The 27,620-nt window shown below is 40.1% G+C and overlaps 1 protein-coding gene across 2 annotated transcripts; it reads left to right on the top strand.

The window, feature by feature from the left end:
- Positions 1-6,948: 6,948 nt before the first annotated feature.
- Positions 6,949-23,398, top strand: tbx20 (T-box transcription factor 20). Of its 2 annotated transcripts, none has more exons than XM_034145721.1 (8): positions 6,949-7,342; positions 8,468-8,705; positions 9,893-10,057; positions 11,028-11,136; positions 13,375-13,533; positions 14,520-14,596; positions 16,677-16,789; positions 20,436-23,398. In XM_034145721.1, the coding sequence occupies exons 1-8, from the start codon at positions 7,213-7,215 to the stop codon at positions 20,744-20,746; spliced, it is 1,302 nt and encodes a 433-aa protein (XP_034001612.1). In that variant the 5' UTR covers positions 6,949-7,212; the 3' UTR covers positions 20,747-23,398. The 2 variants fall into 2 exon arrangements, with proteins under 2 accessions (XP_034001612.1, XP_034001611.1); XM_034145720.1 differs by having other exon boundaries at positions 16,674-16,789.
- The last annotated feature ends 4,222 nt before the right edge of the window (positions 23,399-27,620 follow it).

Here is a 27,620-nt window from a genome sequence, read left to right as displayed (position 1 = left end):
CATCTATCTATCTATCTATCTATCTATCTATCTATCTACCTATCTACCTATCTATCCATCTTTCTATCTATCTATCTATCTATCTATCTATCTATCTATCTATCTATCTACCTACCTATCTATCCATCTTTCTATCTATCTATCTACCTATCTACCTATCTATCCATCTTTCTATCTATCTACCTATCTATCTATCTATCTATCTACCTATCTATCTATCTATCTACCTATCTATCCATCTTTCTATCTATCTATCTATCCATCTTTCTATCTATCTATCTATCTATCTACCTATCTATCTATCTATCTATCTATCTATCTATCTATCTATCTACCTATCTACCTATCTATCTATCTATCTATCCATCTTTCTATCTATCTATCTATCTATCTATCTATCTATCCATCTTTCTATCTATCTATCTATCCATCTTTCTATCTATCTATCTATCTATCCATCTTTCTATCCATCTATCTATCTATCCATCTTTCTATCTATCTATCTATCTATCTATCTATCTATCTATCTATCTATCTATCTATCTATCTATTTATCTATCTATCTATAGTAAAAGATAAAGTGACAATATACAGAAGTGTTGTGTGACTCAGTGTAACACCTACTTCCTGTATCCCTAATCTTTTTCTTAATCTTTGCATTGTGTGTAGTCGTTAACACTTTGTATGTTGCTGTTACTTTAAATATATTTTACTTCTACATACACACAGCTATTTTTTACCTACTTGCATGTACATAATAGTTCTTTGTTCACCTATATTTGCTCAGATTGGTATTCCTTGTTTCCAGCTGTATGTCCATATCTAGCTTTCCGTAAATAGTCAAAATAACGTCAACGCAACTTAAAACCAGAGACAAATTCCTTTTAAGTGCAGACATAGTGTCCAATAAAGCTGATCCTGACTCTGATTGGTTGTTGTAAAGCAGGGGGGTCAAACTAAATTTCATGGTGGGCCACATCAGCATTATGGTTGCACTCAAAGGGCCGGTTGTAACAATATAAATATACATATATAAATATATAATATATATAAAATAATGTATTATATTACATTATTGCCTCTGAATTGGATTATTATCAGAGAGGGTATAATGACTTCATAATTAACTACGTCTGAAAGCAGAAGTCTGGGGAAAATAATTGCAACTAATTGCAAGTCTCTTCAGTGCGCATGTCAGAAAATGAGATGCATTGTGGGACATGTAGTATATGGGCAATGTGCTTCTGTAAAGTGGCATGTAACTGTATAATAAATGCGCAAACGTATTCTATTCTTTGCAAGCTCTTGAGGGCCACATAAAATGAAGTTGCGGGCCGTATTTGGCCCCCGGGCCTTGAGTTTGACACCCCTTTTGTAAAGCAAGCATTTCCTATCAGTGTGTTGAGGAAATAAAAACACATATCATGTCTCGATGAAGACAAAGACTCCAATTCTCTTTAGGTGACGTCTAGACCGGATTCAGTCCCTATCAAGTTAAAAGCAAAGTAAGGAAGTTCTTTAATCCGTTTTGAAGGCTTTCTTCTTCGATTGAAGTCATACGATGATAACAGTTTGATAAACTATACTGCAGGCCGCTCAGAGACACCATTAAGCCAACTGTCTGATAGTGAGAGAGTTATTAATGGCCTTATAGAAGTTATGTGCATTTCCTGTCGCGTGACAACTGTGTGTGTGTGTGTGTGTGTGTGTGTGTGTGTGTGTGTGTGTGTGTGTGTGTGTGTGTGTGTGTGTGTGTGTGTGTGTGTGTGTGTGTGTGTGTGTGTGTGTGTGTGTGTGTGTGTGTGCGTGCGTGTGTGTGTGTGCTAAAGATTAGGGGCTCACTGGTGTGTGTCGTAGAACAGATTAACCCAAGACTTCTCCTGCACTCAATAAGATTTTCTCTGTGTGTGTGCGTGTGCGTGTGCGTGTGTGTGTGTGTGTGTGTGAGTGTGTTCTCAAGGCATTTCTCACAGTTGCTGAGGGTCTCACACACCACATAACGAGGGCAAAAGGCAGATTTTTTTCACTGTATGAATGAAGAAGGAAACTGTACAAAATCTGTTAACATACATACATACATATTCACAAATATTTACACGTATGAAAATTGCACAACTTAGCGTTAAGGTGCATTAACTGGTGCATTACCAGTGGCGGCCGGCCCATAGGGGCGCTAGGGGCGCCGCCCCCCCTCTTCCCACAAAATAAAAAAATAAAAAATAAAAAAATATATATTTAAAAAATATTTTTTTTATTTTTATTTTTAATAAACAAGGTAAATATTATATAATTGGTATCAGTAAAATGTATAATCTACAATAAAATATCGTTTAAAATTGTGTTACGATGTCTAAAGTTACTGATAAGTTACATGTTTCCTGCCTGGCCTTGCCCGTGTATCATTACCCTCTCTCGTCTGGGCGCTATGCACAGCGCCCAGACGAGAGTGCTGCAAGTGCAGCAGAAGCCAACTGTTGCTGTCTTTAAACTCTGCCGCCGAAACATAATTTCAGCCAATCAGCGTCGTCAAATCTGATGGTCACAGGGCTCCTACGTCAGCGCCCGGTGCAGTCTGTGAGTTGTTTGGACTCGTATCCAAGGAGACAAAACAGAAAGCTGTCATACACTCTGGTAGCTATCATTAGCAGCTAATGAAAACTCAGTTTTTGACATAAAAATTGAATTATGGATCATCAATAATTTTTTCAAAGTGACAGACACATTGGATTAACATACGCCTATGGATTAACCTTAAACCGCGTTTTTCTCGTTTTTGATCAGAATAACAGCAAAAGGTGAGCATATCTCCGTGTTTTGCTACCTGCTACGTCGTGTGATGTCTGTATTTGCTTCCCCTGTCGCAAGTTCTGATCGCTCAGTGATGATACTTATATTTCTAGAATCTGTGGAATCTCAGCTTGTTTGTGCATATCCGATAAGTATATCGATTGATTTATACCTAGAGGGCGTTAGCATTTTTTCGATCAGGGCTCATTTAGACGCTTCTTGTGAGACTTGTGTTTTGTTTCGGTAAACATGGTTCATATCATCAGTTAGCTGCGTTTCTTCCCGTTAAATGAGTAGGACACATGAATAGTTTATTACATTTTAAGAAGCCCGGCCTGAGACACAGTTTCGTGAGAAAAAAAACTGGGTTTTTTCCCCGTTTTCTTAACCTGTTCCACTCTGAGCCTGTTTTTCAGGTCTCAGGCTCGAAAATGACATTCCCAGAACAAATGACCATATCTTCCCTTCTAAAAGGGTTAAATTAATAATCTTTGTTCTCAAAGTAATGATAAACCTGTGAGTTGGATGTAGAAGTGTCAGAATCAATATAAATGTTTTTTATTTTAAAGAAAATTCAGATTTTACATAGTAAAAAACTGTAAATTATAGTGTCCGTCCAAAAATTATTTTTTACAGATAGTGAAAACTACCCTTGGATGATGGGTTAGTAGACTAAAAGCTTTAGGAATCCAAAGTACAACATATAATAAGTACCCTGTATCAAGATTGATGCAAAACAAGTGAAATTTGACCTTTTTAGAGAGATTTAGCCAAAAACTGGGCCATCTGGGGTCATTTGGGTGGATTTGACCTATCTCTGGCCCCCCTTGCTCGATTTGGTTGGTTGACATACCCTTGTGACCGTTAGAGCCAATAGAATCGAAGGGGGAGGCTCCCACCCAGACACGTTGTAAAGAAAAAATGTGGTTGCTTCGCGTGTGGAAAACGAAACCAAAGTGGAGGAATGTCTCCTTCTGGAGTTTGGAAACTAAAACGCAGTTGTATTGCTTATGGATTATCAGAAATAATTTCAAAGAAGGCACAGACACATAGGATGAACCTATGGATTAACTGCAGCATCGTTTTTTTATCGTTTTAATGCCATTGAAGACCACTTTTGACCAAGGTAAGCCATATTTACGTGTTTAGCTTCTTAGCTCCACATGTGATGATGTACGCTTTCGTTTAGAGTGTTTATCACTGAGTGTTGAGGAGGGCACCGTTAGATTCAGTGTCTCCAGGACACCAAAAAAGAGTGGTTGGTTGTGCATCTAGGATAAGTAATAAGGGAGTTAGAGTGAGTTTAGTTGCCTTAGTATGTTACGTTTTTTTCGCTTGAGGCTAATTCAGAGGCTGAGTGCTAGCAATGTGGGTTTTTTTTTAATTTTTTTTTTAAAAAGATCAGTTAGCTGAGTTTCTTCCCGTTACATGGATATAACACATTCATAGTTTTATTCAATATTAAGATTCCTTAGACGTTGTTTCCTGCAAATGACGCGTTTATCCGCCCGGTACCGGGGGGAAGGTGTGAAACAGGTTAACAGGTTAAATGGGAATTAAATCATTTTAAGTAATTTTGAGTGTTCCCAAAGCCCCAGTGTTCTGCAGTTTGTGTGGGCCTACTGTACTGTTGCACAGTTTATGCTGTAGAAACTATGTCCAGGACAAGGTGTTTGGAAGTTTTGGAAGATTCATAGCTAACCACACTGAAGATTATGGAGGTATTGATCAGTCTTCTCATATTTTTAAGCCCCCCCCCCCCTCCTCTAACATCACCAGAAGTCATAATTTAAGGGGTCTTTTCTCAATTTCTTTTACTGGGGGAGCATCCCCCCGGACCCCCTAGTATTGTTTGGTCATCATTTCCACAGCCCCACCTAAAATATTTTCCACCAGCCGCCACTTCCAACAGAAGCCGTCCCCAGTCTCTCCTACATGAAAAACTACCACAAAGCCACAGAAATCTAACACAAACACATATTCCCGGAACTTTAAATTGGTGTTTGTTTCCCCAGGGACTCTTTTGTTCGCACACCATGGAAGTAAAACAGGACAGGTGAGTGTTTAGAACATTATACGTTGTTTTAATATATATGTACCTTGTAGTGCCGAGAGAAGGGAGACGGAGGCGGTGCATCGGAGGTGCAAATCCCACTTTATTGGGGAGCAGAAATTGACATACTGTCGGGTCGCAGCCGCAGAAGAGAAGAGAAAATGAAAGAGGAGGACACACAGTAGGTACCCCGGAGGTACCGTCAACATATATGTCCGGGCGGAAACAATACCCCCAACCTGTAGTTCCTGGATTGAATTATGTAACCCCAATGTATGAATCAGTGATCACTACAACCTTTACAATAACGCTCTCAAAGCTTTATCATAGACGCTCCATGTTGTTTGACGGAGACACGGAAAATGGCTCCGCTAATCACTCAATACAATCACCTCTACAGGTGGGAGAGTAAACAGCAGTGGTTCAGTTAACCTGCAGATTGTATCGACATTCAATAAAGTTGTTGTTTTTTAAAAACGTAACACGTGCTTGTGTCATTATTCTAATGTTAATATGACATATGTTTTCCTGTGCAAAACATCTAACAAGCCTTACTGTGTCGACTCTGCAAAACATGGATACCCTGGGGAAAAAACAGCCAATCAGAAAGGCCTTTGTGATTACCGAGGTTTGTTGCCAAGTAGGTTAACTCATAGGAGGAATTTGTCTTGGTGTTTTTGGTGCATATACATAAACATGCACATACAAATATTTACATTGAATACTGATGGAATAGGTATACCTGTGCATATGTGCATTTTACTTTATCAGGCTATTTTTCTAAAACAGTTTCTAAAAAGTACAATATTTAAACAAACATAACACTACGAATAACATTATTACATTACATGTATTGTATAAGCAACAATGTTTAACATATAATGACTGTTGCCCATACTGCTGGCCAAGTTCCCATAAATAAAATCTAAATCTTAAGCCTGATCTGCACTGTATTTTTTAAAAAAAAGGCTATTATTTGCATTAATAAACAGAACAGGACACGCTAAAGCACTATTGTATATTGGGCATCATTGCAGTAAGAAAGTGTTTGGTTGAAAGGCAAAATCCTCCAGACTATAGTGACTCAAATGTTTTTATTTCTAAACAAAACTGGGTTTTTTTCCACATTATTTGGTGACACTCAGAGGAGAGGGTTTCTGGTTTTAGTTCATATTTAATCTTATTCTAAAAAATTAAATATGTGTTTTAATGAGTGTGAAGCTGTCAGCATCACTTTACTGCTGCCATTAATTATCAAATAGCTCCATCTTGGGCAAACATCTCTGCTGTTGACATGTTGGGTTAGTGACTCCCAACATGAGGTCTGGGGCCCTCCAGGGGTCCGCCAGAGGGCTACAAACATGACGTCAATTCCACTTGTTATTTCCCTCCTTTATTGTCCAAATAAATATGTTTTCCTCACCATCATTTCCCCATATCATGAAGACACATGGATAATGGTGCAAGACTAATGTGCAAGTAATGCAGGAGAAGTGAAATATATATAAATTAAAAATAGTTAAAAATAGAATGTAATAGTATGAACATGCCATCCACTTGTTACTTCCCTCTTTTATATTGTCCAAATAAATATATTTTTCTTACCACAAGTCATTTCCCCTCTGTCATCACCCCATATGAAGTCATTATTCTTAAACCACACTCCCTGTGTATTCTATGCAACATTAAGCATATTGTACTATTTTTTTTTTAATTGCATTTATATAGTTCACTTCTTCTGCATTACTACATTGGTCTTGCAACATTATTTTTGCACAATTGTATTTATTGTCTGTTTCTTCTTGCACCATTTTATATTGTTTTTTTGTGTATGTCTCATGTTGCATTGTTTGAGGAGCATGGGACTTGAGATTGCATTATCCACACTGTAGCAGCTGTGCATATGACAATAAAACCTTTGAATCTTGAATTTGACATGTATAAAAAGCCCCTGACAGCTTCAGGATTTGTAATTGGCTGCTGCTGTGGGACAGTGGGAGTGTGACGTGGAAACAGACGCAGTGATTGGAGGGAGGCCGGGAATTATAAGGGGAGGCTGCCTCGGACTGAAGCTTCCCAAAGAGCAGCGGCTTCAGATCAGGCACCGCAGGACAGAGTTAGTGGAGTCAGAGCCTCTTCCTCCACCATGCAGCCGACAACTCGACTCACAACCCGGCAGTAACAAGTGTTTCCAAAGCGGCGAATATTTATGCGAGAAGAGTGTGCGTAAAGAGCGAGGACAAATTGTGCGTAATTTCCCCTTTTTTCTCTCTTGGAGTGAAAAAGCAGGCGGGGTTAAGCTTTTCCTGGAGGATTTTTTTATTTATTTTTCATTTAAAGGGGAGTATTTTGGTCACAGATTTATCACCGACATGGAGTACACGTCGTCCCCGAAACCGCAGCTCTCGTCCCGGGCAAATGCTTTCTCCATAGCCGCCCTGATGTCCAGTGGGAAGCCCAATAAGGACAAGGAGACGGAGGAGAACACCATCAAGCCTCTGGGTGAGCATGGAAGAGTGCATGGGGAATTAAATATAAAGTACATTTGAGTCAAAATCAGGTGATTTTATGCGTAACATTATAACTGTTAAAGGAAGGATTTAAGTGGAGACATGCAGCCAATGTAGCAACAGAGAGGAAAAAATACCAAACTGCAATCAATTCTCTATTTAAATAATCTACAAGTGTGATAACATGCCAAGACAGCTAAATAAATATATATACTTTAAGCGAATAAAGTAATACATTGTGCTAAAAAAAACGGTGCAAAAAGGGAACAGTCAAGGCTTCAGACAAGTAAATAAATAAATCCTGATAATTTCACACAAAAATATATAGCTTGTTATATTTACAAGGGAGTGTGTTTTTCGTTATTTCGATAAAAAAAATTGCACTTTTTCTATTCTTTCAGTCATTAGTTATGATTTAAAACACGAAGGAGGAATGTGATTTGAATTGTGTAGGTTTTTTTTTACAAAAAATAAATACTGATAATTTAAGCCTATACCTCACTGGGTTTTGGAGCAGATCACGGCAAACATGAAATACAATGTGCATGTCTTTTCATATTAATGTATGTCTTAAATGGAACAATGTGTGTTATTGAAGCTAGTGCAAAGTGTGCCGGATTTCATCAAAGTAAAGTAAGGGATGCGCAAAATGTTTTATTGATTAATAAAACAACGGCATTTATTATTTTTAAAACGTGGTTCATTCCCCTTAACGACGAATATTAAAGCTGTAGCCTAAATGCCAAATATAAAATGTTGTTCCCTTTTATTTCCCATTACCCAGGGCACGGCACAGTATGGATAATCTAGAAATAACAATGATTAAAAAGGGCTAAATACATGAGACTATAGACTTTTTATTAGATATATTCTCTTGTATCTGATTAAACAGAGCTTCAGATTCAGAATACTAAATATTAAATTAACATATTAAAAAATGTGTCTTGGGCACTGGCGAATAAAATAAAATAACACTCATCATACACATTATACAAAAGACAACAACTCACACACACAAAATAGAAATTGCATCAAGTGTCAGAGCTTCATGTTGGCAATAAATTCCCCAAAATCCTCCTCACACTTCTGCTTATTTTCTTTTTCTAAAAAAAAAAAGAACAATTTGTGGAGAAGTCTTCCTGCACGCAGCAGTCCCTCGCGGACCTGTCCTCGCTGGAGGGGCACGGGGACTACAGCGGGAGCGCGCCCGCGGTGTGCACGGAGCCGCTCATCCCAACCAACCCCGGGGTCCCGAGCGAGGAGATGGCGAAGATCTCGTGCTGCCTCGAGACCAAAGAGCTGTGGGACAAATTCCACGACCTCGGCACCGAGATGATCATCACCAAGTCCGGAAGGTAGACCAATCAAATGTCTGTGTACAGATGTGATTCATTCTTATAAAAGGTCCTTTTCATTTTACTTTACTGACTTTTATGAATATTTTGTTACTTTATTATATATCCAAGAGTCTCATGCAAGATACAAATATATATAATAAAATAATAATAATAATAATAATAATTGTCTCCCCCCTTTTGATTTGTATTTTTACTTATTTTATGGCTTGTGAGCTGAGCTGTGTGATTTTTGTATTTTATTTGCAGCACTTTAGTCTAGAGGTTTTAAAGTGCTTTACAAATACATCTTTATTGTATATATGATGCAGTCTTATAAAAGGCAATTGTTCCTGTTACTTATATAGGGCCGAAACCTTTATGCAGATTTTTTTCGTAAATGGTGAATGAATGCTTTAATGCGAAAACAACGCACACAAATATGTAGCCTGCTCTCTTCTTGAGGTGTCCAGGTTCTTTGTCACAATCCTCAGCTTTGGAAATATATTAAATTAGAAGAATCCTGCAGCCCTCTGACAGCTGATCTGTGAACAGTGAACACACTGCAGAGTTCACGTGCTGATAAACACCTTAATCTAATGTTGTACCTAACGTCCTGAGAGAAACAACGAGCTATGGGACCATATAAAGCCTTATTCAACCACGACTGGGTGTGCACTTATACAAGTGAATGCATGCATGTAGAAAGCCGAAGCCAGATGTATATTTGTATTCTTTTCAAAAAGTATAACATTAGGCCTGTATTTCTGCACAGTGACCTGCGTGTAAAAGCAAGAGAGTGGTTTGTTATAAATAATGTCATGCCGTTTTAGCTACGAAAAGGGGGGTGTGCATTCAGTTAGAAGAAATACACATGATTGTTAATTTATTGGATCCTCACTGTGTTTTTTTATTTTACATTTCTAATTAATTTCAAGGCAACAACTTAACAAAAATAGACAAATATTTTAGAAGGGACTTTTTCCTCCACCGATTTTATTCGGGCTTGGAAATAACATTTAGGAAATAAAAAATATTGAATAAGAAATAAATGAAAATCAAAGAAACCAAAAATATTCTTTGTGGCCATTGTATTCTCCGGGAGAGGAAATGGGGGCAATTGGATGTTTTTCAGTAGTTTCAAGTAAGCAACATGACCATATACATGTACCACAATAATAAAAAAACACCGGTCTCCTCTCCATCAGGAGGATGTTCCCCACCATCCGGGTCTCTTTCTCCGGGGTGGACCAGGACTCCAAGTACATCGTGTTGATGGACATCGTCCCGGTGGACAACAAGCGGTACCGGTACGCTTACCACCGGTCCTCCTGGCTGGTGGCCGGCAAGGCCGACCCTCCTCTGCCCGCCAGGTACACCCTCTCACCGGGACACAAACCCGGCCACCTGTCATGGCCCACCGTAGAAAATACAGACTGTGAAAATCAATGACTGTTTTTAAAGTGTCAAGGCTATATCATCTTTTAATTTAGTTTATGTACCTGACAGACAGACACGCTATTCATCGTTTTTATTGAACAACATGTGGGCCATATAGAAAACTGGAGAGCAAAGAGCTAATGGAGACCGATGAAATAATGTAATTGTTTACCAGGAAGCATCTGGGAACATTCATGCCATGCTGATTGATGTCATGAAGATGTCAATTCAACAATAGGCCAGATGAAGTCGTATTTGCTATTAATCCAGGCAATGACAGTGAGGTCATGTCCTCGGTATTTTCTTAGGATCATTTGCAGGTTTTAGAGTCAATAGGATTCTCAAATTTGACCATTTTAAGCCTAGCAAAAATAAGTTACTATATACATTTGAAATTTGAAATGATTCCAATTTTGTGTCTGGGGTTATATTGAGGGACGTGATATCCAAATATATAAGACTAAGAAATGATTAGATGAGGCAACTATTAAAAGGGTTATTTTAATACATTATTTAATATATTTCCGGGGAAAAGCGGATTTATGATTGAGTGTACACTAATAATTACAGTCTACACATAGGCTATAATGCTTATTTTGAATTTACATTTATATACGCTAATTCTTTAATTTGTAAATCATAACAAAATATTTGTATTTAATTAAATGGATTTTGATTTAGTCCTGTAGCCATGCAATGTTTAAATTAACCTCGAAAATAATTTAAAACTATAAATTAAATATTTCTCCAATATTTAACGATCATATGGAACGCGGTTGCTGGGTGAATTATACTTTTCCTACTAGCCTTTTTTCAGAGCTGTGCGTTGATTGGCTGAGCGGTGTTTGATAACCAATCACAGTTGAGAATGTGACGGGTTTTTTTCTTCTTCTTCCTCCTCAGGTTGTACGTGCACCCGGACTCCCCGTTCACCGGAGAGCAGCTCGTGAAGCAAATGGTTTCCTTCGAGAAAGTGAAACTGACGAACAACGAGCTGGACCAACACGGACATGTGAGCGCGTGTTACTCTCTACTCTGTCTTTGTTTAAGTTAACACACTAACGCACACGATCCAAATCAGTCAGTCAAGTCGCCATTCAAGTAATAAATCCGCGTCACGTAGGCCGTAAAACCAATGACAGGTTTTACAATATATATATATATATATATATATATATATATTACTGTCTGTAATTATTCCAATGCTTTAAGTCCTGAATTCAAAATCTTACCTCAGTAAAAGTACAAAATCATCAAATTGTTCTTAAATTATAAAAAGTAATCATTATGCAGAAAAATTGCTTTGATGTGTGTGTATAATTACATTCATACTATGTGACATGTATAGATAATGTTGCATCAATAAGCATTTTATTAACAAAGTTCTGATTTCATTTTTGTAAAATATTTAAATAATTTGACTATTTTGTGGAGTTAGTCCAATAGTTTTTTTTTTTAGATGCATTTAGCTAAAGCTGTTTAATAAATGTAGTGGAGTAAAATTACATTATTTCCCATATTAATGTAGTAGAGTAGAAGTATAAAGTAGCATTAAATGGAAATACTCAAGTACAAGTACCTCCAAATTGGGTACTACAGTACTATTTCCCACCTCTGGAAACATTGTGAAAATACATTAAGATTGCTGCATTTGACCAGAAAGGCAATACCTTGTGCCTGCTTATATTTGAGCTTTGTATAAAGCTGTACTTAAAATGACTATTATTTTTATTTGTGTTTAGGACTTCTGTTCAAAGGTTTTGTTTTAATTTCTGACTTACTAAATGTGTCAGTTGAATTCTGGATATCGACCAAATTGCATGTGAAAACATTTTTTTAAAGGATCTTACAGAAATAGAGTTTCCATTGCAAAGCTTTGTCTCTGTGTCAGGTTCAAAGGCCGCTGGGACTTTATAATTACTCGCCTGTCAAGAGCAAGTCGCTCCTCTAATCCTCCTTTCCCTGAAGGCACCACGCCAAACACAAGCAGGGAGCAGGAAAACATTTCAGAACCAAAAACATCTGAAGTTTATCCATGAATTAGCCGTTGGTTGGACACAGCCTGAAAAACAAGGTGATTATTATCTTAGAGGGTTTTATAACCAGTCCAAAAATAGCTCCTAATGTTCACATGGAAGTAACCAAAACAAACAAAGAGCACATCGAACAAAAACAGGCTTTACTCTAAATCCCTTATCCAGATAGTGAATATTCATATTTGATAAAGTCAATATTTTTACTTAAGCTGCTTGTTTTACCAAAAATAAATTCATAAAATGGGGCGAAGCCTGCGAGCTAGTTCAGGCAGTCAACTCGAGCACTTATGCTGCATTCATACATAACGCCCCTTGCCACTCTACAACCAACCAAACAGAGTCTCCTTAATATGCCGCTCTATTTAACCTGCCAGATCTATGCATTGCTTGCTGCTGCTATTGCTGCAGCTACCTCCACGTCGCTGCTGCTGCTCGCCTGCCCCACCACCACCCCAGCTTCCACCCCAGCTTCCACCCCAGCTTCCACCTGTAGGCTCGGGGGGTTAGTTATTTAATCATCACTCATCGTGCTATGTATATCTGTGGAGTGATGAGGCCCGAGCCTAGACGCCAAACTCAACTATATGCTGCTTCTAATAAACATGTTAAAGAAACACGTGAGTTGTCTGACTGAAATATCAGAAAAAGAAAGAAACAGAACAACATTTTTTTACGTTAATTAAGATGGGTGCAAGGGTCATTCTGGTGCTTCTGGTCATATCACATGATCTTCATCAGCAGCTTGAGTTCGCCCAGTTTTCATTAAAACGTTGGCATTAAAATCAACAATATTTTGCAGCACTTTAAAGACTTCTTAAACTAAAAGATGACTTAAATGTGTTTAAATAATTAAACATTATGCACTTTATCCTTTTAATGTTGTTGGATAATGTGTGAAAAATTCTGGAGTAAAACTTTCAATTTTTTTGTTTGTCAACAGGATGAATTCTCATGTATTTTCTCAACATTGTTTAGTCTATAAAACGTCAAACGGCAGTGAAAACAACCTTCCTTTTTTCCCAAAGCCCAGTGGGATGCCTTCAAGCTAACTACGTAGCAATGATACATGTGTCATTACCAAAATGTGATGAACAAAGGATTCCTGCCACCTTTTTCTACACCTTGACCGTCACTTTGACCGTCTGTCTTCACTGTTGACCCTTCACGTTTCCCATTGACCGCCATTCATTCTTGCCCCGCTTGTCCTCCTGCAGATCATCCTGAACTCCATGCACAAGTACCAGCCTCGGGTCCACATCATCAAGAAGAAGGACCACACCGCCTCGCTGCTCAACCTCAAGTCGGAGGAGTTTCGCACCTTCGTCTTCACGGAGACCGTCTTCACCGCCGTCACGGCCTATCAGAACCAGCTGGTGAGTGATGGGAATTAAAGGGCAATGTCTTCTCTTCTTCTTTGGATCAACTTGTAAACACTGCTCTTGCTTCCCATTAAAAGGAGAAGCTTCAAGACACATAGAGTAGCTTTTAATTATATCAAAGTCATTGGTCAAGTATTTAAAAAGTTCAATATAGGCTTTGAAAATGTTGTAGAGCAGGGGTGTCAAACTCAAATACACAGTGGGCCAAAATTAAAAAATGGGTACTAGTCGAGGGCCGGACTGGTTCAATGTTTATTGCAAAACTTATTGAAATTAACTTATTGCACATATTAAACCTGGAACTAACAAAGCTTAAATTATTGCCTATAAAAACAACATTAAACATTAAATAATCAGTTGCATTCATTTCTTATGGCTCTATCTGCCGAGTCATTTCTTATGATTACATTTCTCCACAGGCCAACAACAGCTTCAAAAAAACAATTTCCCTCAAAGAACAAACCAAACATGCCCTGTTGTCTCAAGAAAAAAAGTGCAGAAGGAAACATCCATTAAACTCAGTGTGCTGCTCTGTGATGCTAGTTCAAGCCAGATACTTGGCATCTCATCTTGGGTGCAAGTTCATCAATGTTTGGGGTCAGGCTCTGAGCTGAGGAGACCCTCAGGATTGAGTGAAGGTGTGCGTGCAATATACCGGCGGGCCAGATCTAATAGTAATTAGAAATTATCCTGCGGGCCGAAATTAAATCCACCAAGGGCCTGATTTGGCCCCCGGGCCTTGAGTTTGACACATGTGATGTAGAGTATTGAAAAGTATCAATGGAATTACAGAAGGACAGTACCTGGCTAAGTATCAAAGTTAATAAATATCTTTGAATCCTGAGCTCTGTTGTGTTTGTAAAGAGAGCCGAGCTGCATGAAGCAGCGTGTTGGGGGCGGGAGGAAAAACAGAAACAGAAGGAGAAATGTTTTTACATTTTAAAATAAAGGAGACACATTTCCGCTCCGGTGTTTCCCAGATCACCAAACTGAAGATCGACAGCAACCCGTTCGCCAAAGGTTTCCGGGACTCCTCGCGGCTGACGGACATGGAGAGGTACAGGGGATTCTGGGTCCTGCGCCGTGTGTTTACTCACGATAAGATACAAGAGTGTGTGTGTGTGTGTGAGACCACTGCTTTACAGAAGCTACCGTGTTTATATGTCTCTATGTGTGTCTTTCTTCCTTTCCTTCTTTCCTCAATAGTCATTTTTCTTTTACATTCTTCCTGTTTTGACCTCTTTCCATATTTTCTTTCTTTTGTATTGTATCTTGTTTCTTTCCTTTCTTCTCTTTTTCCCGGCCTGTCCTTCCTCCCTCTGTCTTTGAGTCTGTCCATTCCTTCTGACCTGCTCGTCTCCGTCATTCTTCCTTTTTTTATTTGGAGTATTTTGTTTCTCTCTAGTTTTGTACAAACGTTTACTTTCCTTCTTCGATATATTTTTTCTTTTTCCTCTCTTCCGGTCTTCAACCTTACATTCTTATATTTCTTTATTTTGTGTTTTTTCCTTATCTTCATCCCATCCTCCTATATCATATATGATGTCTTCTCTTTCTTATCTTTCCTCCACGTCAGCTCTCCATCTTCTATCTCTCTTTGTCTTTTCTTTGCCTCTCCATTTACTTTCTTAAGTTGATGCTGTTTTACGTACTGTACCATATTGTGCATAACAAATCGAGTGCCACACACACACACACACACACACACACACACACACACACACACACACACACACACACACACACACACACACACACACACACACACACACACACACACACACACCCACACACACACACACACACACACACACACACACACACACCACACACACACACACACACACACACACACACACACAGTTACAAATCCCCGTCCAAAGGATTTTTATTGACGCTGCCAAAACACACACTTCTCGTAATTCCTGATTCCGGCACTACGGCCAAAATCAGCTGACAAAATCAAACCATCTGCCCATTTCCCTCGATCGAACAATCTGAAGCAGAGACGTCCAAATCTGAGATCCAGACACCCCCCCCCCCCCTTCCTCTTCCTCCCACCCCCCCCTCCCCCTCCTCTTCTTCTTCTGTGTCTTTCTCTTTTTGAGGGCTGTGAATTAGACCTGATCAATTGATCTTCGGGGAGCTGCAGAAATCACATTAGTCTGGAGTCAGCCACTGCACTAAAACACACTGTAATTCAATTGGCTGCAGTGACTGATAGAAACCAGTATGCAGCCCCCCCTCTTCCCCCTCCCCTCGCCCCTCGTGCATTGTGGGAGTTCGCTGTGGCCTCTGTGCCGGAGGGGCCCGACGCTGATAAAAACACACACATTTGTACTCCTCTGCTGACAGATATTGCACTTTCCTAACCTAATTGGAGCTGCAGAGGGAGGGGGGGCTGCTAATGTGGACGCATGGCTCTTATGATGCAGACCACTTGCCTGTCACACACACACACACACACACACACACACACACACACACACAGATGCACACACAAACACACACACACACACACACACACACATGCACACACAAATACAAACACACACACACGTGCCCACTGCCTCCCCCAACAATTTGTGTCACTGTGTTTGAGAAGTGCTATCTGACAAGACTCAAATGAGCTAATGGACTTTGTGGGATAGTACACACACACACACACACACACACACACACACACACACACACACACACACACACACACACACACACACACACACACACCAACATATACATGCACAGTCGGTACAAACACATATCAGACAACTAGAAATGTGCAAACACAGACGAAGTTGGTAAACGTTATTTTTATTGTGGCTAGGATTTTTTAAAGCAAAATTAATTGATAATTAAAGGTAAAAATAATGAAGAAAAAGTCACATATTTTATTGTAATGCTGGAACTGCAAGAAAATAATTGTATTCAAGTTTAATGCTGGTAGCAAATATTTTGTATACACATTTTAGAAGTAAAAATGCAGGTGCTCATGTCGAATTCATATTCCACAATTATCTGCTGTGAAAATCCTCATAAACAAGAATATGTGTTATTTGTTTTGGGGTGCGTAATGAGTCCCTACAATAGAAGCAAAGAGATTTATTTTGGGGCTCTCTCTTCGGCTTTTGCTGCAGGGAAAGTGTTGAGAATCTGATCCACAAGCACTCGTACGCCCGGTCGCCGATCAGGACCTACGCCGGAGACGAGGAGAACATGAGTGAGGACGGACTGAGCATACACAACAGAGGTGAGAGCGCGCACACACACACACACACACACACACGCACACACACACCTTGTTGGAACTTTTGATTAATGATTTGAATATTAACCAGATTGATTTTGAGTTAAATTCAGTTTTTATTCATATAGTTTTTATTTAAAGAGACCCTATTATGCTTTTTTGGGTTTTCCCTTTCCTGTAGTGTTATATAGGTTTGTGTGCATGTAAATGGTCTGCAAAGGCTAAAATCTCAAAGTTCCCTCCAGAGGAAGTTTCTCTCCCACACACTCCCCCCCCCGCCTGAAACGCTCCCATTATGGCGCATTTCCACCACACGGTCGGCCTCGGCCACGCTCGGTACTGCTTGGCCGCGTTGGGCCTTAACAGGGCCGGCTCACTTCATGCTGCGCTTCCATTACAGTTTAGGAACTGGGGTAGTTACTATAGTAACGCAGTGTAGGCGGAGCCGTGACGTCATCTTCAATGAGAACCCCAGAAAAACAACACAGCCGTTAGCTGTTAGCACTCAGAGCTCACAGCTCCTCATATATGTTCAGAAACTCGACAAAAGTTAAACAAGTACACACCACAGACTGCCTGTGTCATGGCGAATACAGTCGCTGCTTTATTTATGTCTGTAAAGGCAGTTGTTGTGAGTGTGGACGGTCGGAGCATATACTGCGTTAGCTTAGCCAATCTCCATTCAGAAAACACGCATTTTAAAAGGTTTTTCGCCTGCCGTCTGTCTGCAGACTTGCCAAAGCATTAATTCATGGTTTTTACTAACCGGTATCAGTATGTTGTTACTTCGGCATCATTTTGAAACGTGTATTACAATTAAATCACGGTCAAATATGTCCATCTTGTTGTAGTTGTAGCCTCCTTGCCAGCGATCCTCTCTCTAGTTTAGCATACTCAGCCCGACTCAGCCCTGTTTGTTGGCCCCGATAGAACCACAATTTTGTCGGGCCAGAAAAGAGGCCGGAACTAGGCCTAGTGGAAGCGCAACCAAAAACGAGCACGGCACGACACGGCACGCTTAAACCGCGCTCCGCGCCATGGTGGAAATGCGCCATTAGACTCCTTTGTTTGTAAAACAGTGACAGCACTATGCAAAACTCGCACTTCTATTGGCTAGCGCTCCAACACATTGTAAGCGATAGGCTAAGGGGCGGGACATATCTAAGGGGTTGACCAATCACAACAGAGCCGGCCAGCTAACCAATCAGAGCAGACTGGGCTCTGGTTTCAGACAGAGGGTGAAAAGAGGTTCTGCAGCACAGACAGTATGAGAACAATAAAGAGCTTTTTGAACATTAAAGCATGGAGACATGTCACAGTAGAGACACTACATACTGATATACACCTGAACATCAGCAGGAGAGGACTCTTTAAAGTAGAGACACTACATACTGATATACACCTGAACATCAGCAGGAGAGGACTCTTTAAAGTAGAGACACTACATACTGATATACACCTGAACATCAGCAGGAGAGAACTCTTTAAAGTAGAGACACTACATACTGATATACACGACTGCAACATCAGCAGGAGAGGACTCTTTAAAGTAGAGACACTACATACTGATATACACCTGAAACATCAGCAGGAGAGGACTCTTAAAGTAGAGAACACTACATACTGATATACACCTGAACATCAGCAGGAGAGACTCTTTAAAGTAGAGACACTACATACTGATATAACACCTGAACATCAGCAGGAGAGAACTCTTTAAAGTAGAGACACTACATACTGATATACACCTGAACATCAGCAGGAGAGGACTCTTTAAAGTAGAGACACTACATACTGATATACACCTGAACATCAGCAGGAGAGGACTCTCTTAAAGTAGAGACACTACATACTGATATACACCTGAACATCAGCAGGAGAGGACTCTTTAAAGTAGAGACACTACATACTGATATACACCTGAAACATCAGCAGGAGAGGACTCTTTAAAGTAGAGACACTACATACTGATATACACCTGAACATCAGCAGGAGGAGGACTCTTTAAAGTAGAGACACTACATACTGATATACACCTGAACATCAGCAGGAGAGGACTCTTTAAAGTAGAGACACTACATACTGATATACACCTGAACATCAGCAGGAGAGAACTCTTTAAGTAGAGACACTACATACTGATATACACCTGAACATCAGCAGGAGAGGACTCTTTAAAGTAGAGACACTACCTACTGATATACACCTGAACATCAGCAGGAGAGGACTCTTTAAAGTCGAGACACTACATACTGATATACACCTGAACATCAGCAGGAGAGGACTCTTTAAAGTAGAGACACTACATACTGATATACACCTGAACATCAGCAGGAGAGGACTCTTTAAAGTAGAGACACTACATACTGATATACACCTGAACATCAGCAGGAGAGGACTCTTTAAAGTAGAGACACTACATACTGATATACACCTGAACATCAGCAGGAGAGGACTCTTTAAAGTAGAGACACTACATACTGATATACACCTGAACATCAGCAGGAGAGACTCTTTAAAGTAGAGACACTACATACTGATATACACCTGAACATCAGCAGGAGAGAACTCTTTAAAGTAGAGACACTACATACTGATATACACCTGAACATCAGCAGGAGAGAACTCTTTAAAGTAGAGACACTACATACTGATATACACCTGAACATCAGCAGGAGAGGACTCTTTAAAGTAGAGACACTACATACTGATATACACCTGAACATCAGCAGGAGAGGAACTCTTTAAAGTAGAGACACTACATACTGATATACACCTGAACATCAGCAGGAGAGGACTCTTTAAAGTAGAGACACTACATACTGATATACACCTGAACATCAGCAGGAGAGGACTCTTTAAAGTAGAGACACTACATACTGATATACACCTGAACATCAGCAGGAGAGGACTCTTTAAAGTAGAGACACTACATACTGATATACACCTGAACATCTAGCAGGAGAGGACTCTTTAAAGTAGAGACACTACATACTGATATACACCTGAACATCAGCAGGAGAGGACTCTTTAAAGTAGAGACACTACATACTGATATACACCTGAACATCAGCAGGAGAGGACTCTTTAAAGTAGAGACACTACATACTGATATACACCTGAACATCAGCAGGAGAGGACTCTTTAAAGTAGAGACACTACATACTGATATACACCTGAACATCAGCAGGAGAGGACTCTTTAAGTAGAGACACTACATACTGATATACACCTGAACATCAGCAGGAGAGGACTCTTTAAAGTAGAGACACTACATACTGATATACACCTGAACATCAGCAGGAGAGGACTCTTTAAAGTAGAGACACTACATACTGATATACACCTGAACATCAGCAGGAGAGGACTCTTAAAAGTCAAAGTCAACTTTATTGTCAATCTTCCAGTTTGTGTGTACAGACAGAGGGATCGAAATACCGTTTCCCACAATCCCAAATACAAAAATACAAATATGTATAAAAAAATGTATATCCTATATATACACAATCAAAGACACATTTATACATGCACACATTAAGACCTAAATAAAAGCACAACAATCAAGATATACAAAATAACAGTCACTTCAATATCTTTAAAAGTCTACAGTTAGCCACTTCCACCCTAATACCTGTGTCTCCTCCTGCAGGCTCAGCGTTCTCCGCCTCAGACAACCTCTCCCTGAGCTCCTGGGTCACCTCCGCCTCGGGTTTCTCGGGCTTCCAGCACCCACAGTCTCTGTCGGCCATGGGCTCCGGCTCCCTGCCTCACCCCATCCAGGGCTCCCTCCCCCCCTACAGCCGGCTGGGCATGCCCCTGACCCCCGGCGCTCTGCAGGGCAGCGGGCCCTCCTTCCCCTCCTTCCACATGCCCCGCTACCACCACTACTTCCAGCAGGGGCCGTACGCCGCCATCCAGGGGCTGCGGCACCCCTCCACCGTCATGACGCCCTTCGTATGACTCCGTCCTGGGGGAGGAGACGGCCCATCTTCACCTCAACACCCCAGAGAAACCAGTTATCCCTCCACCTCCTCATCCTGTTTGTACCTTTCCCCCTGGTCTGTGTAAATAGTTTAGCGAGCGAGAGGAAGGGGATTTGGCGTTCTGATGATGAAAAAAAAAAGGACCGTGGCGCCTCGTGTTTCTACGAACACTTTACTGACATTGTACAAACGACCTCAAAACAACCTAAGACTGTACAGTGGGGCGTGTTTGGTTTTGGCCCTTGAAGAACAGAAAGTGGATGCTCACCTTAAAACTCAATTGAACAATATTTAGAAGATCCTCTGAAGGGTCTACACGAGGCTTTACAGACGGAAAGGAGAAGACAAACTTGACTAATCCCTCAAAGGACATTTATTAAGCTGTGTGAACCTAAGAAGAGGACTTTGAGAGACTCACCTGACGCTGCAGTTTGTTGGACACTGAGGACATTTCAGCGTCGCAGACTCTCAGCTTTTCTCTGTTTTATAGAAAGCCAGCCATATGTACAGCTCCTCGCTCAGTTCGAAATAATGTCTGTTCAAATGCATTAATGCAACATTTACTCGTAGGGAAATCCTCTCTGTAGATTGCTAAAAGAAAATATTCAAAGGACGCATGCTGACCGCAGTAGAAACACGCTGGGGAACTTTATATGGAATATTATGGGATGATAAGCTCTAACCTGCAACAGGGTGAAGGCTCTTTGTGTGCTTTAAAGGCTCGGTCACACCACAATTAAAAAAAAACACATCAAAATCCATTAATTTATAACAAATCTGTGGATCAAAACGTTGACAATGACCGATGGCAAACTGTCCCAACAGTGCCGATTTTACTGACGTTACAAGAGACGGATCAATCAAAAATGTTGGAAACTATAGTATAACTTATTATTTATTTATATGAAAAACAAACCGTTCAAAAAGTGGCTCTGATATGTCAAAAAACGTCCATAAAATCATGTATTTATATTATTTTCCCCCGTCAAAATGTTCTAACGACCGTCACTCCACATGTTTTTGCTGTGGGAGCTACTGGTGTGACTGGGTCTTCATTAAGATGGAGTCAACTACACAATGTGTTTAAATAATCAGGTCTCAAGAAGTCAGATTTGACTTCAGTGGCCATAAATGTGTTTCCTCTGGGCTTTAGGGGAACAAACAGGCTTTAATGTAACCTCATTAATCATGCATTGAAATCTCTTTTAATGTGCAGAAACATTTGAAGGGTAACAGCAGCGTGACTTGATGTTTTTATTGCAAACAGACAGCAGCATGAGTGTGAAACATCCCAGTGTTTCTGTTTCCGTGTGTGGCCTGCAGCCTGTTAGCGGTCGGTGTTAGCGGTCGCTGTTAGCGCTCTGATTCATGGCTGCAGCAGAGCGAGGACAGAGCGTCTGCACCTGGAAGTAATGGCTCTCTGCTCGCTCATTTAAAACATGCAGGCTACTAAAGGCAAGTGGTGACACTCATTACCGGTGCAGGTGCATACAAACGGCAGCTCACTGTGGGGAGTCATTTATTTAAAAGATATGAAGAAATAGAAGTTGCACAGCAGGTGGCATTGACGTACCTGAAGCACCACATTTTAAATCAAGTAGCTCATGATCAAAAACTCTCCATCTCTTCGTGTCACTGTCTATAAATGAATCCTAAAAACTAGAGACGGATATATCTGTGTTTGTCGGCTGATAAATAACAACAATTTGCAGATGTTATTCATAAAAACACTGTCCATTTTGACACTTTTGTCCCATTTCACTTATTATTCCTGGGGTGCTTTTCTGATTAGAATCTATCACATATCAGAAAATAGCATGTCCAAATGATAACAGAGGGGGACAAATTCAATTGAATGTATGATCATCTGACTAAACCCCCACAATATCAGTTTTCTGAGACGCATCAATAAAGTTTTATTCCAAGACTAATTGCTAGAAAATGACTGATACAATATAGATTTCAAACAACTTCCAATAATGTTCTTACAGGGGAAAATCTGACTTTTACGGACAAAATATTAGACAAGATATCTGGTTCTGGTGCAGATGTTTTGCAGTGAGGCTGTCATGATTTATGCAAAGAAACAAATCTATACATATTTGGGCTTGTTGCATCCTGGAAGCATCAGAAATGGGACGTCGTGTTGATTGAGTGCTTTATGGACGATGAAGACTTTTCTCTGTACTAATGTATACATTTGGGTTTCACAAACACTGTTATTGTCACAGTTTGCCACATTTCTCACATCATATGAAGCCAGTTGAAGTTGAATATGGACATATATGCTCTTCTGACCCCTTGCATAATCATTCATGTGCAAGCAGCTCGTTTTATCCCATCTGTTCATTAATGACGTCTCCTAATTTACCTTTTACCGATGTGTAACCTGAGCTTTGTGTGACAGGTGTGTACATGAACCGAGTGTTAATATCATCAGTGTAACCATAAGCCCCTCCCCCTTCACCACTGAGAATAATGTCCCTTTTTTTTTTTACATGAAAACGTTTTATTTTGTACACCGAACGAGATTGTGTTTTGATGATTTTTAAGTGCAATATATTTATTTTGCTCTCTGGAAAAAAAATGTGTAATGTACTATGCCGCATTTAACAAAAAAAAAAAAAAATAGTTATTTGTAAACATTGAGAAATATATATCACCACCCAAAAAATCTGAGTTTTCTTTTTTCACTTGTTCACTTTTCTCTCTCCATGAATCACAGTCATACATACATTAAATTATGAGATCATTTAAAAACTGCAAAAGGTATTTATTAAGGGTTCTGTGACACCCATTCAAAGATGTTTTTCATTGAGAAAAGGCAGATCTTTTTTTTTTCATACCCATTTAAATTATTTTGTATCTTTCAGTTTGTATGCAAAATATTAAACGTTGAGATGCCAGATTGGACAGCCACGTTATGCTCCACTGAGAAAAACTACAACAACACTTACAGTATTCTTCTTTCTTGAGCTTCATCATGATATGAAGACACAAACAGCTCTTATGACTACATTTTTAGGGCAAATATTTCTCCTTTTTTATATTTCTAAGCCATTTAAAGAATGTTATATTTTGAAGTTTGAAGTTGGGATTAAATATAAAACATTAAGAAGCCAACATTAGTTATCTAGAACTTTTACATCCCTGAGAAAAACAACAAAAACTGATATGAGTATCTCTAGCAGATCCTACACCGCCACCTAGTGGTCAGCTGTTGTATTGCCTTGTTCCTCAACCGGTTCAACTTTCAGATGTTTTCATGCGTCTACATCACATTAGCAGGAGTGATCTAAAATGATTTAAAATGGGCCATCTGATGAAACACAAGTCAGAATAATACTTTAACAGACGTATACATGAACAAATACTAGCTGCAGATAACCGTGCAGTCAGGGCTCAGTCTGTAGGGACTTGGTCTTTGAACTGAAGGGTTGCCGGTTCACATCCTTATCGAGAGTAAACAAGACGACATGAGAGTTAAATCCTGACCAAAGATAATGACTGCTGCAGTCACTTGATTAGTGGAGATCATATGTTGCACTTTTGGAGGAGCCTGTGACCTACGTTTTTCATTGACATATCTACACTGTAGCTAATGTACGAATGACAATAAAGCCTTGAAACTTGAATCAGGAACACCTGATCACGCTCAGCAGAGGCGGAGCCAGGAGCTGATCAGCTGTTCCTGAGCAGTGAGGAGAAGGAGAACAAAAGGGGGTGTCGTATTTATAATCTGTACAAACTGTAAAGTCCACTGAGACAAATGTAAAATGTGTGATCTTGGGCTATATAAATCAACTTTGATTGAGTGATTGAGGGGGGAACGAGTAACAAAGCCATCAAAGTGAAGAATCAGTACACAGAACATCACAGACTCGCAAAGTGATGAAAATATTACATCAGCTTTCTCATACTTTATGAAACTGAACATCAGTATTGAACAAAACATTTGCTTATTGTATTTCTTTTTAAATTAAGGAGGCAAAACTCATCAGATAGGTTGTATGTAGACAGTAGGGGGTCTTAGCCTCAATCCCAAACACACCCCATTTTGCTCCCAGGAATACTCACCGACCAAATTTGGACCAATCTGCCGTAGAAAATAGTCCCCAACTTATTCTCCTTTAGAGTAACATTTTCTCAAAACTAGTGACCAGCTAGTTTAGGCAATGTGTAACCTGTTCTAAGAACACCTATGCATCCACGCCTGCATGAACACACACACACACACACACACACACACACACACACACACACACACACACACACACACACACACACACACACACACACACACATGGAGGGTCTGCTATATAACGTAACACCCCAAAGTTGGAGGTTGGAGAGGCCTGATTGGAATTGGGCCGTATGTTAGTGATAGACGCAGAGAGCGACCGTGGTTAGACTTTCTGTTTAAATGAACTAGATTGTCTTTGCGACCCCTCAAAGAGCTTTGAACAAGTGAGCATTCACCCTTTCATCAATATTCATACACAGACAGAAGCTGACACACACTTGCTCAGGAAGACTACAATTCACACACACTCACCGTTGGCCAATCTCCCCCAAGGACACTTCGACATGTTGACTGACCTCCAGATTTGAAGACAACCATCTACCAGCTGAGCCACAGCCACCCTTATCTCTTTCATTTAAATGTAACCCATCATGTCAAGAAAATGACCAACTGTTTCCCTAAGATGATGAGATAACTACTTCTTTAAATGATTGCAACAATGACCAATTATTTCAGTAGTTGGTTTGAGTCTTCTCTTGTTGACTATAATGTACAGTTAGATTTCATTATAATAAAAAACACTAGCCTTAAGCACACCATGTTCATATGTTCAGTCCAACTTTGCTAAAAGGTTCTAAAATAACTACGACCTCACATTGTGTCGATCAGGTTTACACAGCAACTCTTAAATCTTTGTGTTTCATTAAAGGGCCCATGTCATGCTTTTCCGGTTATTACCCGTCCCCTTGTGTGTTATGAAGGTTTTTATGCATGTAAACGGTGTGCAGAGTCAAAACCCTCAAAGTACACCCTGTAGCGAGTAAAACTCTAACACAGAAAATACCTCCCCAAAGCGCCTCGTTGGAGATACGTCACTGTCCATTTGATTCTTCCGGGTACGGCATGATGTCAAGCCGCACCCGGAACGAAATGGACCAATCCGCAGAGCCGTTACGTTAAGCCCCCGCTGATTAGTCCAAATTGACCAATCCACGGACTTCCTCACACACAGGCAGCTCTGCTGATTTCTCCTCCCTGGCTGCAGGCTGATAACAGACAGTTGGGATCGCGGCGAAATTCTCTCTGCAGACCCATTCTCACAGCGTTTATCAACCTTTTTCTTACTCAATATCAAGCCACACTTATTGTTTTTACTTCGGCTGTGACTTTGTGTGTGCTCAGGATGAGTTTGGCTGTGTATCGCTAACAAGGAAACAACACCTCCACGGAGCTCAGCGCGATTCACAACGTCCCGACCAATCAGAGCACACTGTGCTCACAGGGAGGGTGGGGGCTGGAGCTATTGGAGCTACAACGAGCCGTTAAAGGCAGAGTGAAATTCAGTGAATACACGTAGTTTACAGAGATGCTGTATGAGAAACCAATGTGAGTTTGGAAAAATGCACAGTATAAATCTATTTTAGTAGACCTCAACAATGGAATTATGATCAGTGGAAATGGCCATGACATGGGCCCTTTAAAGTCCTCAGACCAGGTTGGATTGTCTGCCTTTTTCACCTCCGTCCTGCCGTGTGTGTCTGAAGATGTCTCCTCATCGCTTAAATCAGAAACGTAATCCTTCACGTCAAGAGAATTACTAACTGTTTCCCTAAAATGATGAGTCAATTAACTATTACAATTATTGCAACCATGTCCATTTATTTCAGTAGTTTGTTTGAGTCCTTTCTTGTTGACAATAATTAAAATGTTTAATTTCATTACATACACTTACACCAGCTTTAAAGGTGGGGTAGGTAATTCACTTCAGAAACCCTTTTTATTATATTCCATGGAATGCTCTTAACATCCCGATAGCAATGAATACATTAAAAAATGTCATCTGTGGAAGCCGTGGCGCTGTAAAAAGCACGACCAATCATTTTGGCCGGCCCGGCTAAAATAACTGGATGACCTACCTGCCTGTCAGCCTTCCATCTGTGCACAAACTTATCTCGTGCCCTCATTGGTCATGTGCGCGTTCGTGTGTGTTGGAGGAGGGGCTCTGTAAGGAAGTCTGAAGGAAGGGGCAGATTTATTTCGACTGCATACTTTCAAATTCTAGCGCACTCGAGCTGGTTTCTCCATTCTGACCTTAAGGTCTTTGCACTCCATGTTTTGTGTCAGAAATTGTCAATCTTTTTTTAAATGAACTACGACCTCACAATCTTGTTTGCAGCAACTCCAAAACTTTTGTCAACGTTTTCAGACCAGGTTGAGTTTCCTGCATATTGTGTCTGAAGATGTCTCCTGCACAAAAAGTTTAAGAAGGTTAAGTTAGAGGGTGTGTTACCCTGCCAAAAACAAAATGAATGATGGACTAAATGAGACCAACAACATCCACTCAGAAACTCTGAGGAGTTAAATAATTGAAGCCATCTCTGAGATCATAAATCATAATGTACCGCAGAGCTAAAAGACCTGGAACTGAAATGCATAACATTATACGTCTTCCAATGAGAGAAGTGTTGTGGATTTACATTTTAGGCATTTTGCCGAATGCTTTTACGATCATAGACATTGCAGGCAAGGATCAGAACTTGTGAAGGTTTGAGTGGGTCCACAAATGTTTAATACGAATACAATTAAAACAATAAAACATCAAATCAGC

This window comes from Trematomus bernacchii, unplaced genomic scaffold (assembly GCF_902827165.1).
Source record: "Trematomus bernacchii unplaced genomic scaffold, fTreBer1.1, whole genome shotgun sequence".
NCBI lineage: Eukaryota > Metazoa > Chordata > Actinopteri > Perciformes > Nototheniidae > Trematomus > Trematomus bernacchii.
The sequence above is the reverse complement of the archived record's forward strand: the minus strand, read 5'-3'. Positions and strand labels throughout refer to the sequence as shown.

Bases quoted from the DNA above. Each gene is read 5' to 3' on its own strand.
- tbx20 (XM_034145720.1), top strand. From the start codon at position 7,213: ATGGAGTACACGTCGTCCCCGAAACCGCAGCTCTCGTCCCGGGCAAAT. The intron at 7,343-8,467 runs GTGAGCATGGAA...AAAAAAAAAAAG, and splicing joins GAACACCATCAAGCCTCTGG to AACAATTTGTGGAGAAGTCT. The intron at 14,597-16,673 runs GTACAGGGGATT...CGGCTTTTGCTG, and splicing joins CGGCTGACGGACATGGAGAG to CAGGGAAAGTGTTGAGAATC.